Source organism: Balaenoptera physalus, assembly GCF_965194825.1.
Source record: "Balaenoptera physalus genome assembly, chromosome: 1".
Lineage (NCBI taxonomy): Eukaryota > Metazoa > Chordata > Mammalia > Artiodactyla > Balaenopteridae > Balaenoptera > Balaenoptera physalus.
This window is the reverse complement of record NC_138882.1, coordinates 25,544,729-25,558,593: the sequence shown is the minus strand read 5'-3', so window position 1 is coordinate 25,558,593 and position 13,865 is coordinate 25,544,729. Positions and strand designations below refer to the sequence as shown.

At 32.8% G+C, this 13,865-nt stretch overlaps 1 protein-coding gene across 20 annotated transcripts in view; it reads left to right on the top strand.

Annotated features, from left to right (window-relative positions):
- The window catches only part of CDC42BPA (CDC42 binding protein kinase alpha), a 316,154-nt gene that overhangs the window by 144,240 nt on the left and 158,049 nt on the right, over positions 1-13,865 (top strand). For all 20 annotated transcript variants that reach the window (XR_014265738.1, XM_082469813.1, XM_082469807.1 and 17 more), the window contains exon 6: positions 5,968-6,061. Coding sequence is in view for 19 of the 20 variants with exons in the window: in XM_082469813.1 (XP_082325939.1) it covers positions 5,968-6,061 (94 nt within the window). In the remaining variant the exon portion in view is untranslated. The remainder of the gene's footprint in view (positions 1-5,967; positions 6,062-13,865) is intronic.

Below are 13,865 nucleotides of genomic sequence, written 5' to 3'. Positions count from 1 at the left end.
ACAAATGGCAAGAAAGTTCAAGAAGGATATCAAGAGCTTTTGTTGTCTAATTAATTGAGTAAATATTTATTGCATACTACTATGTGTCAGGCTCTTTTCCAGGTGCTGGGAATCTCGTAGAGAACAAAATTCCTATCTTTGTGGAATTTATAATGTAGAAAGGAACAATAATTATAAAGAGATATAGTAGAAGAAAAAAGACTCTAGGTATGGTATCTAAAAATATGGAATACTTAGGGATATATTTATTAAGAAATATATAGCATATTAACATAAATATACAGTGAGGAAGACAATCCCTACCAGATATTAAAATATCTGTATTTAATAATTAAAAGTATATTACCACTGTGTGTAAAGACAGACTAATGGAACCGAATTGAAAGTGTTATAGTAGATCCAAATACTTACAAGGGTTAACATCTGGTGAAGGTTGCGTCTTAAATAAGAGGTTCGATGAATGGTGTGTGGGAAAAATAAAATTGGATCATACCTTCCAAGGTGTACCAGGAAGAATTCCAAATGGATTAAACATTGAATCATATGCAGTAATGATCATAGCAAAGAGTATGGTTTCTGGAGCCAGACTGCCTGAGTTTAAATCCTGATTCCAATCACTATGTGACCTTGAGCATTAACTGTGTGGCTTAGCTTCCTCATCTCTAAAGGGGGAAAATAATTGTACCTACCTTGCAGTGTTGCTGTGAACATTAAATAAGTAAAGCACATAAAGTATTTAGAACGCTGCATGGAAATTAGAATGTACTAACTAAGCATTAGGTGTTATTTTTTATCAAGATATAAGAAAAGATACAAAGAAATAGTGTTAGGAATATAACTATATATTGTAGATTAAACAAATAATAATAGAATACAGTGAACAACTGTATTCCAATAAATTTGAAAATGTGTATGAAATGTATATTAGAAAATATAAATGACTATAACTTACTCAAGAAGAAATAGAAATTATCTCAATAAACTAAGAACGTTTAAAAAAACTGAATCTGTAATGGAAAGTTCTCCCTCCACAAGACTGCAGTCTCATATTTTTTAAAGGTACTTCTTGTCTTCACCCCTTTTATTTTTATAAATTGAAATACATATGATAAAGTCCACAAGTGTTAAATGTGCAGTGATGATTTTTGACAATGTATATACCTGTGTAACCACCATCCCAAATCAAGATGTAGAATGTTTCCATCACTCTAAAGGTTTCCTTGTGCACTTTTCCAGTTAGCATCTTCTATCCCTCCATCACCAGTTGTTTTGGTTTCTATCACCATAGCTTAGTTTTACCTGTTCTAGAACTTCTTATAACTGGAATCATACGTCATATATATTTTTTTTGTCTGATGTCTTTTGATCAACATAAAGTTTTTGAGATTCATCCAATTTGATCTAGTATCAACAGTATCAACAGATCTTTCCTTATTGCTGAGTAGTCTTCCACTGTGTAAATATGTGACAGTTTATCCACCCACCTGCTGATGGTCATTTGAGTTTTTTCCAGTTTTGAGCTGTTACGAATATAGCTGCTATGAACAGTCTTTTACCCACGTGGCTTTATAGATGAGTTCTCTTTTATTTTTAAGAAAGGAATAATTGGGGACTTCCCTGGTGGTCCAGTGGTTAAGAATCCGTGCTTCCACTGCAGAGGGCATGGGTTTGATCCCTGGCCAGGGAACTAAGATCCCGCATGCCGCGTGGTGCAGCCAAAAAAAAGAAAGGAATAATTGAATTCTGTATAAATTTCTTTTGAAATTTTGATAAGCCATTTATCTCACTTTATGAAGATAGTAAAACCTTAACAACAAAACTTGACAAGGGTAGTACAAGAAGAGAATGTTATATAGCACAATATCACTTATGAATATAAAAATAAAAGTTTTTTTTTAAACTTTTAATTAATTATTTTAGGCTGCATATGGTCTTAGTTGCGGCACATGGGATCTTCATTGCAGCATGCGGGATCTTTCGTTGTGGCGCGTGGGCTTCTCTGTAGTTGTGGCATGCGGGTTTTTCTCTCTCTAGCTGTGGTGCTCATGCTTCAGAGCGTGTGGGCTTTGTAGTTTGCGACACGTGGGCTCTCTAGTTGAGGTGCGTGGGTTCAGTAGTTGTGGCGCGTGGGCTTAGTTGCCCCGTGGCATGTGGGATCTTAGTTCTCCAACCAGGGATCGAACCCACATCCCGTGCATTGGAAGGCGGATTCTTTACCACTGGACCACCAGGGAAGTCCCTAAAAATAAACGTTTTAAAAAATCAAATTCAGCAGTATATATATTCTATATTATGAGTGCTAAGACAAACGTATTTTTCAATTTAATTTCTCTGAAATTTTTAAATAAATGGCTTCTAAAATTATAGTAGTCAATTTATTCTCTCTTTTAGTGGCACATGCCATAATGGTGCATCTTTACAATCAGTGGAGTTTTAGATTCAGTGATAGATGGCACATTAAAAAAAAAAGTATGGCCATGTAGGTTTTATTCCAGGATGCAAGGGAGTTTCAACATTAGAAAATCTATTAGAGTAATACACTGTATTAATAGGTTAAAAGAGAAAAATAAACTCAATACCAAAAATGACAACGAAATTGAATATCCACTCCTGATACTTTTTGGGAGGAGAAGGTAATTCTCCTAATATTGAGTTTCTACTGGAAATCTAAACCAAAGATCACACTTAATGGTGAAATATGGGAAACATTCCCATGAAAATTGGAAGCAAAATGAGAATGCTTCTATGAAGAAAATCCTATTCACAATAGCAACAAAACTGTAAGGTATCCAAGACTATCAATAGCAAAAGATGTGTAAGCTTTCTGTGGAAAAATATTCAATATTACTGAAGGACATAAAAGAAGACTCATAACTAATATATAAGGTATTTATATACATTAAGATATGTGTCTATAATGTTAATTAACTTGATACATGGATGAGAAGAGTCATATTGCAAAGACATAATTTCTCTTCAGATTAATCTGTAAAGTCATTGTGATTCCCATCAAAATCTCAGTATGTTTTATGGAACATATTAAGCTAATTCTAGCATTTATCTGGAAGAGCCATGGCAATTTAAAAACATGGTCTACTGGTATAGAGAGGTCATTATAGAGCTCTCATAATTAAGACAGTAGTCTAGGTATAGGTATATAGATAGGGTGACCATACCTCTGTTTGCCTGTGACAGTTCCAGTTCATGCCTATTGTCCTGGGTTCCACGAAAGGCTCCCTTTCGTTCTAAAGATTTTTGATTAAAATTGCATGGGAAGTCCTGAAACAGATCCACTTGATTTATGACTGAGGTGCTATTAGAAATCAGTAGTGAAAGGATGTCATTCAATAAATGGTATTGGGACAGAAAGAAATATAGTGTGGTCTTTATCTTACACTACACACAAAAATTAATTCCAGGGAGATTAAAGACTTGAAATGAAAAGTAAAACTTTAAAACTTTTAAAAGAAAATATAGGACACTATCCTTATGAGCCCTGGAAGGAGAGGATAAGGGAGATTTCTTAGGACAAAAAATGCAAATTTTGAGAGTAGAATGATGGTTGACAGGAGCCGGGGGTATGGGAAATAGGGAGAAGTTGGTCAAAGGGTACAAATTTTAGGTTATAAGATGAATAAGGTCTGAGGAGCTAATGTATAGCATGGTGATTATAGTTGATAATATTGTATTACTGAGAGAGTAGAATGGAAGTGTTGGCACCAAAAAAAAAAAAAAAAAAGTAAACATGTGAGATGAGATGATGGATATATTAACTCAGTGGTGGGGATCCTTTCACGATGTGATGTATATTAGATTAATCATCATATTGTACTTTAAATATATTACAATTTTATTTGTCAATTACACCTCAGTAAAGCTGAAAAAAGTGAAAAAAGACAAAAAATACAAATTGTAAATTATAAGACTACATTAGCATTAAGCAATGTTTTTACGAGTAAGAAAGACACTATAAACAATGTGGAAAAACAAGCCCACATGCTGAGAGAAGAGATTTGTAACACATGTACTTAAATCTGAGGAAACGAAATTCCTGAAGATTAACCAAAAACAAACAGCACACACACAGTATAAAAAAATGTCACGGGATTTTAACTGGAGTTTTACCGAAGAGGAATCTAAGATGACCATTGATAATGTAAAAAAGAGTCTTAACCTTAGTAGTAATCCTGCTAGTAAAGTTGAAGATGTACATGTCTTTTATCATAGCAATTCCACTTCTAGATAGCCTAGGGAAATGTTCCCATATGAGTACAAGGAGGTATTTGTAAAAATATTCATTTCGGAATTTTGTGTACTAGCAAAATAAAAATCTAGAACAATCTAAAATTGTTGGAAACAATCTAAATTCCATAATCAGGAGCATTGATAGATAAATTGGATCTGTGAAAATATTCCATATAGCATTTAAATTAATGAACTAGAACAATATGTATCAACATGGATAAATTTTAGAAACATAACATTAGAATAAAACCAAGTTGCAAAAGACTACACACAGTTTGGTATCAATTATAAAGTTTAAAGACATTCAGAAAAATATATAGTCTTATGGTTGCATGTATAGGTACTAATAATATAAAATATGCATGATATAGTAAACACCAAATTCAGGATTGTGGTTGCTAACCTTTGGGGAGTGGAGGAAGGGGGTGATATCAGGAAGGGTAATGAGATACTTGGGGAGTGGCAGTACTATCTATAATGTCTTGTTAAATATTTTACATTTTATTAATTATTTGTTACAAGTGTATAAATACAATTTATTTCTCTTATTAAGTTTTAATATTTCCTGTTTTTTACATAGCCAAAAATATTATTGATGTTTATAAATCCTGTCTTTGTAATTCCTTTAGTCTCCTTTAAAATCTGAGAATTCTACCAGTAGCAGTTATGTGTAATGACTATACAGTTTAATATTTTTAAAAATAAAGAATAAAATACAGTTTTCCCCTCATCTAAAAATGGTCTAGGTAATTTCTAAGGTTCCTTCCAGCACTAAAGTGTACTTCTTTGATGTTTCTGAACAAGAGAAAAATCTTTTCTTAATATAGCATTTCTGAGAGTTGAGATTATAAATTCAAATATGGAGGATTATGAAGACAATTTCCTATGCAGGCTGTTGTTTTCAGTCTATCTATCTGCCTGTCTGTATTAAGCAATCATCTATCATCTATAACAGCGGTCAGCAAACTTTTTCTATAAAGGGCCAGATAGGAAATATTTTAGGCTTTGAAGGCTATAGTCTGTCAGAACTATTCAACTCTGCCTTTTTAGTGGGTTAGCTGCCACAAAGGTTTGCAACACTTTTTATTATTCAGATGTAAAAATAAACACAAAAACTGGCATGATTTAGTTTGTTATTAGTTAGATTTGGATATCTTACAAGCCTTTGACTTAACATCTGTAAATAGCTTTATATAATATAGATCACTATTAAGTAGTGTTTCAATTGTTTTCCGAATAAGCTTTGTGAAGCAATTCTTTTTGTGTTGTCATGACCTGCAGTAATTGAAAATTTATTTATTTACATTTATGTTCAGGGTCTAGGAAGTATATTTTTCCCTGTTCAGTTTCATGGGCTAGAAGGTAGTATGTTTTGTGGGTATCAGGTAATTACGGCTCTTCTCTGTATGCAGAAAGTAGGCCTACCATGGCCACATTGGAATCTGTGCAAATCTAAAGGAAGAATGGTAAGATTTAACCTGAATGAAAATTACCACAGTACTTTTAATCTCCAGAACACTGAAATTGCATGTGTTTAAAAAAGTTTTAATATGAATCAGAGCTAGGATTTGAACCCATAAAGAAGTAGTCTAAAGAAATATATGTTTTTAGATTATTAATTTTAAAAGAAGTGGAGATTTTCAGACAAAATGGTTATCTTACCAAGTAACTGATTATGTTTATTTTTCCCAACTAAAAATTGAATGCATCTGTTTTTTTCAGGGACATCAAACCTGACAATATATTGATGGATATGAATGGACATATTCGGTTAGCAGATTTTGGTTCATGTCTGAAGCTGATGGAAGATGGAACGGTAAATAAAGATAAATCTTCAACTGTTTTACCCACAGACATCTCCCTTACTACTTGTCTTCTTTATCTGTTTTAGAAGCCATCTATTTATATTATCTATCAAACATCCTTCCATCCATTTGTCTTTCTATGCTCTACTTCCCTCCACTTAGGCATACTTTCTCATAATAGGGCTTGTCTATAAAGTCATATACCATCTTCAACTGCTTATATTAATGATCTTAAGATTTATACACTATACCTTTTATGAGACTCTTGTTTGTTCCTTTTTTAGCTGAACTGTTTATTATTGTACTTGAGATATTTACATAGTTCCGGGAGGAGTGAAGAAAATAAATCCCGCATGGAAAAAGAAAATGTGACTTCTTCACTTTCATTTCTTTTCTCTTTCTTTACTAGTTGTCTGGTTTTCCTGAGGGACAGTGTTCAACAAGTGAATGCTTTTATCAGAAAGTCCTCTAGGCTGATTCAGTTTTATGTTACCATTTACTTTAGTTCTGCTAACCCTAGACCCCTCGGTTATATTCTCTCACTTAACTTAAAAGTTTACATGCCCCAATTGTATTCCCTGTTTGCTATTGTTGTTGTTATTGTTGTAGTATTTACCTCAATTTCCTGGTTGTATAGCATACATCCAAATATATATCATTTTAATTGGCAGAAACTTTTTGGAGAGTAATTTAGTATAATACATTGCAAAAGCCATGAAAATATCACATTATACTGGACCAGTAATTTGACTTCTGAAAATTTATCCTAAGGAGATAACTTTTTTTAAAAGGATTATATGACTTCTGCCTCTGGCCATGATGGAGGGAGTAATTGATACCAAATTGTTCTTTCACTGTAAATAACTGTAAAACTGGATTTGAAACAACTGTTTTTAGGCAGTGGACAACAGGCAACACAAGACTGTTATCTCTGAGAGAAGTTAATTCACGAGGTATGCCTCACCATTTCCCAGGATTGGGACAGTTTGTTGACTCTGATGCAGAAAGCTAGAGTTAAAGCAGAGTTTAACCGTCTTACAGAGCTGAGGAGGAAGAGATCAGAGTTGGGTTAGCTCAGGCAGCTGTAATCTGCAGGGCTTACCATTGGAAAGGAGGGAGTTGTGCATAGAGAGGGCCTAAAATATCCATATGGGGCTATCTCATGATGGTTGGTCTGTACATATGTCATACGGTTGTCCCTTGGTATCTGTGGGGGATTGGTTCTAGGACTCCCCCCCCCGCCCCATGGATAGTAAAATCTGCAGATGCTCAAGTCCCTTATATATAATGATGTAGTATTTTCATATAACCTATGCACATCCTCCTGTATACTTTGTATCATCTCTAGATTACTTATAATACCTAATACAATGTAAATGCTATATAAATAGTTGTAAATACAATGTAAATGCTATGTAAATAGTTGCCAGCATGTGACAGATTCAAGTTTTGCTTTTTGGAACTTTCTGGAAAATTTTTTAAAAAATATTTTTGATCCATGATTGGTTGAATCTGCAAATGTGGAACCAGCAGATATGGAGGGACAACTGTATAAGAACATATGAGAATTACCAAAGAGTAGATGCTATCCATTTGAAAATTGAGCAGATTACTCGAAATCAAGCAGTGCTGGAGGAGACACAGTGCTAGGGGACATTGGAATATCAGCTAGTTAAGATGTTTGTAACATGTAAGACTTACTGTAAGCCTATCTAACAGCCTAAAACCAAGTCCTGATAAGATCAACGGAGTTTGAAAGTGGTCCTCCAAATAAAGGGGTTGAGATGAATCTTAGGTTTTCTATAAATTGCCTTTAAAGGGTATAACTGTAAGCCAACCCATGTTCAAGGAGATCAGTTAGTATTCTTTTATCTGCTTAAAGGAGAATTTAATATTCTTCAGAGGAAGATAATAGAATTCATACTGTCCACAATGCTTTATTGACAGTGGCCAGCATTCAGTCAAAAATCACTAGACCAAACAAAAATAGAGGGTAGGGTAAGTGATTGTGATACAGAATTTAAAAATAAAAGTAGTCACTAAAAACCTGGCTAGCACAGATGTTGGAGTTGCCAGACAGAGACTTAATGAAACTATCATATATATGTTTAAAGAATCAAAGGAAGATAATAGTCTTAAAGATTACACAGATAAGGAATCTCTGCAGAAAAATAAATCAAACAGATCTTTTAGAACTTGAAAATTATAGTAATAGAAATAAAAAATCCACAGGAAGAGGTTAACAGTAGATTAGAAATGAGAGTAAAAAGAGCCAGTGAATTTGAAGACAGATTAATAGAGATTAAACAGTCTGAAGAACAGAGAGAAGAAGATTGAAACAAAATCATTATAGGCTCAGATATCCATACAGTTAGAATCGTAGTAAAAGTGTGATAGTAACAGAAAACATTTGTAAGAATTGATGGCTCAAACTTTACCAAATGTGATGAAAAACACAGATATAAAATCCTAGCATATCTCAAGGTGATAAAAGGAACCACACCTGGCTACATCACAATTAAACTGCTGAAAATTAAAGATAAAGAAAAAAAATTGAAAGCAGCCAGAAGAAAAAACACTTTACACACTGTGGAAAAAGGGTAAAAATAACCACTGAACTCTCATCAGAAATCATGGAATGATATCTTTAAAGTGCTGAAAGAAAAAAAAGTCTGTAAATCAAGAATTCTATATCAAACAAAAATATTCTTCAAAAATGAAGGTGAATTAAAGACATTTTCAGGTAGATGAAAGAGGCCTAGATGCTAAAGAATGTCCTTCACACCAAAGGAAATTACACCATTTGGATACTTAGCTATATGATAAAGAATATCAGATATGATAAATAAGATTTACAGGATAAAGGAAAAAGATTATATTAATCTTTCTTTTTAAATTTACATAAAAGGTATCTGACTATTAAAAGCGAAAATAATATTGTAATGTGGGGCTTGTGACATAGGTAGAAGTAATAGATATGACAATAGTCATACAAACAATGTAAGACCGGTGTATGTAATTATTCTGCTCTAAGATAACGGCATGTGTTTGAAGTATATAGTGGGAAGTGGATAGTGCCAGGTATGACATGAGAGGGAGAGAAATAGCATGGTGGTCTAAGTTGAGAAAACACAGATTAAAGTCAGGTAGGCTGTGGTATCAGAAAGTTGTGGTCCACAATTCCGGAAAAGAGAGAGCTACACTGAGAAAGAATTCCAGGGGAAGAGGTAGTGTTTCCTCAGTCCTGCATGTTATAAGCCCCTTAAAGCTGGGGCTCCTCCTATGGAGTCTGTTCAGTCCTCCAAGTCCCTGTGCATTCCAGAATGCATTGAGTACTTTTTCTGTCTATATGAGTTGCCCCTGATCAGATTTATTCCTAAAATTCTAGTGTGTCTTCCTAGTCATTCATTTTTTATTAATGATCTCAAATAATTTTCCTGGACATAATAGCATGTTGGTCCTCCATTTAGAAAATTATAATGAAGAAACCTTCTTTTTTCTTTATTTTTTATGTGATGTATACATATTTTAGGAAGACATCAGAAAAAACAGCATTCCTTTGTCCTGGTTCTTTCCCACCTCCAACTGTCTTTTTCTGCAGGCAGACACATAAAAATCTTTTAGCTCTTTCTTCCATTGTTTCTTCTACTTATGTATTTTTTATTGTTTTATTCATGCTACTGCCTCTTGTTATTTAGTTTTAGATATTATCTATTAATTTCCTACCATGGAAGATGAGGATACAGGTCTTTTATACCCGTCTCAACCAACCCTTACACTTTCTCTTTATCTTCCCAGTGTTGTAATTATCACATAATCTTTCATTAAATCCTGTTCAGTTTTTTAATAATTATATAAATATTATTCATAGCTGTATCATATTATTTATTTTAATTACCTTTCTTTTCTTGGACAGCTCTTTGTTCTCCCTGAAGTAAGTGACCCCTTTACTTTGCTTAGTTTTTCTGTATAATTCTCACTAGTTTATCCCCAGACTCTCTACCACGCATTAAGAAATTGAGCAATTCCTTTCCCTCTTAGATACAGTAAATAACTTAGTGGCTCCTTTGTCTGGAGGCGTGCATACTCTCATTCTAGTCTAGACTGTCCTATAGGCCTACTGGAGATAGGCCTATCTCCTATCTCCAGTTCTCTGATGAGAACTGTCATCCTAGACATACCTTTCCTTATCATCATGGAATTTATGTGTCGCTCTCTAGTATTGGATCCTCTGTTTCCTGGATCCATGTCTGTCTTTCTTCTCATTTGGTGGTAGCTGCCTGAGAAAGGTTCCAGGGGAAGTAAATATTTCATAATTTTGCATGTCTGAAAAATGCCTTCATTTCTTCTCTCATACTTGGTTGATAATTTATCTAGACTGGACATGGTATGATGGATTTGAACTAATTTTTCTCTTAGAATTTAGAAGACATTGCATTGTCTTCTAATGTACTGTTGTGACATCTGATGCCATCCTAATTTTCAGTACTTCTGTTATAACCTTCGTCCCTTATTTGGAAGCTTTTAGGATGTTCTGTTTATTTCCGGTGTTCTGAAATGTTGTGATTATATAACTTTGTGTGGCTCATTATTTATTATCTGGGCAGTTGCTTCAATTTTAACCTTTCCCAAAGTTTGTGACTTTCCAAATTAAGTTTCAACTTGCTTTTTGGGTCTCACGTCTGAGTTAAAATTATACCATCTTAATCACTATACCTTTGTAAGAAGTCAGTTTCTGTGAGGGGGTGTCCTGCTGTCATTCCTTTTCTGTCTCTAAAATTGTTTTGGGTATTCTTGGCCATTTGTTTTTCCATATGATTGTTAGGATTATATTATTAGTTTATATACATACAGACAGACATATACAAACACCCTTTCACATATACAAGCTTGTAGACCTGCACTGAATTTAGAGATTAATTTTGGGAAAATTTTTGTCTATAACATGAAGTCTTCCCATCTGTGAATATGGTATCTCCATTGTTTTAGGTTTTCTCTTATGTCTGTTAATGAATTTTTATAATAATGTTCAGGTAAAGGTAAATCCATTACCTTTATTTGTTAGATTTGTTCCTAGGCACTTAATGGATTTTTTTTTTTTTTTTGGCTATTATAAATGGATAACTTTTAAAAATTTGCATTTTAAAGAAGAGCATTGTTGCTCTTCTTTAGGACCACAGTTGATTTTTGCATATTCATCTTGAAACTAGCAAGCTCACTAAATTTTTTGATTAGTTCAAAATAATTTGTAGATTCTATGTGTATATGTATATTTTTCTATATAGACAATCTTATAATCTGCAGATAATGACACAGCCTTGTGTTTTGTCCTTTCCAGTCCTTACACTGTTATTTTGCTATATTTTTTCTCATCATGCAGTCAGTGACCTTAAACACAATATTAAATTGGTGTAGTAATTGGGAGCTTCTTTGCCTTTTTCCTGACTTTATTGGTGTTTTTTCTGTAGTTTCAAATTAAGTATGATGTTTGCTGTAAGCTGTTGGTATATATTCTTCATCAGATTAAGGAAATTTCTATTTCTGATTACCAAGAGTTTGTTATGGTTTTTAATACTGTGTAATCAAGTGATTTTTCTGCATCCATTGAGATAATACCAGGGTGTTTTTCCTTCAGTCTGTTAATACGATGAATGGCATAGATTGTCCAATGTTAAATCATCCATTCTTTGGATATAAACATAACTTTATCATCAAGTTGTATTGATATAGTTGAACAAACTGCTAGATTGACCATGTTAAAATTCTATATTGAATTGTTACCTAAGATTCATACCCGACATTGATCATATCTGAGATTGCAGTGTAATTTCCCTTCTCAAATTTTTCTTACCTGTCTTGTTTTGTATTCAGGTTATTTTAGCCTTATAAAATAAACAGGGGAGCCATATCCCCTGCCCTTACCCATTTTGGGTCTAGAACAGTTATATAATACTGGGGTTATCTGTTTCTTATATAATTGGTAGAACTCACTTTTAAATCACCTTTGCTTTGGTGAGGTTTTGTTTTCTTCTGTTTTATTTTGTTTGTTTTCCAGGTAGATTTTATACTATTGATTCAAATTTTTTAATGGTTATAGGTCTCTTTGGTTTTCTATTTCTTCCTGAGTCAGTTTTGGTAAGTTATATTTTTTTCTATGAAAATTATCTATTTTCTCTGAGTTTTCAATTTTATTGGTATAAAGTTGTTCAGATTGCACTCTTTCTAGTTTTAAAATCTCTGTTACATGTGTAGTTTTGCCCTTTTTTCATTCCTAATGTTGTTTATTTGTGCTTTACTTTTCTTCATAAGTTTTGACATAGAGTATTTTACTAAATATTCTCCAGCTTTAGTTAGAACTCTTCTGTGGACCATTAATTATTTAGACATGTGCCTTTTAGTATTCATAGTGTTATGTTTACTTATTTGGTTGTTTATAGAAAGTTTTCTTTTACTGGAGAGTGGATCTATTTGTTATCAGTTTTATAGCATTTGTCAAGATTGCTTTTAATTTTGTAACAGGCCAATTGTTATAACTGTTACATGTTTGTTTGAAAATAATACATTTTTTTCTAACTTTTGGGTACAGGTTTCTATATATGTCCGTAAGATTAAAGTTGTTAACTTTGTTGTTCAAAATTTTAATATTCTTACCAGTTTTATTTCTTTCTGATCTATTATTTATTATTTAAAAGTCCTTATGATGTTGAATTTATTAATTTTCCCTTGAACTTTTCAATGTTTTCACAACTCTTTTGTAGCTATGTTGTTAGTTACGTATTATTCAGAATTGCTCTTTCAGGGTATTTTCTAATTATGTTAATAAATCTTTAAAAATCATAACAATCATCTTGGCATTAGAATCTAATTTGACTGATATTAATACAGCTACCTTAACCTTCTTTTGTTTAACATATGCCTGGTATATCTTTTCCATCCTTTTATTTTTAACCTTTCTTTGTCTTTATGTTTAGGTGCATTAAGCAGATTATTGCTGATTTTTAAAAAATTTGTTCATTTTGGTTTTATTTGTCATCTAGTATGATGACTGTCTTTTGATAAGTGAATTTAATCCATTTATGAATTTCATTATTAATATGTTTGTATTTATTTCTAGTATATTGTCTTATACTATTTGCTATAGGTTTTGCTTGTTTGTTTGCATGCATGCTTCTTCCCCACACCCCATTTCTTCTCTGCCTTCTATTGGCTGGGTCAAATTTATTTTTATTTCTTTTTTTCTTTACTTCTTCGGAAGTTATACATTCTATTTCAAATATTTTAATGTTTATCTTAAAAACTTTAGCATTTATCCTTTATGTAAAGTCTAGAGTCAGTTTCTCCACCATATTCCTAATCAAAGAAAAAAACTTAATTTGTCTTATACCATATATAAAAATTAACTCAAAATAGATCAAAAACCTAAATGTAAGAGCTAAAACTATAAAACTCTTGGAAGAAAACATAGTGGGCAGGGGGAGAAGTTTTATGACTTTTATTTGACAGTGATTTCTTAGATGTGACACCAAACAATAGGCAACAAAAGAAAAAATAGACAAATTGGACTACATCATCATTAAAAATTTCTGTGCATCAAAGGACACAGTTATCTTAGTGAGAAGGTAGCCTATGGAATGGGAGAAAATAGTTGTAAATCTATGTCTGATAAGAGGTTGCTATCCAGAATATATAAAGAACTCCTACAACTCAATAACAAACTAACAACCCAATTCAAAATAAGCAAAGGACTTGAAATGACATTTCTTCTAAGAAGATATACGAATGGCCAGCAAGCACATGACAAGATGCTCAGCATCA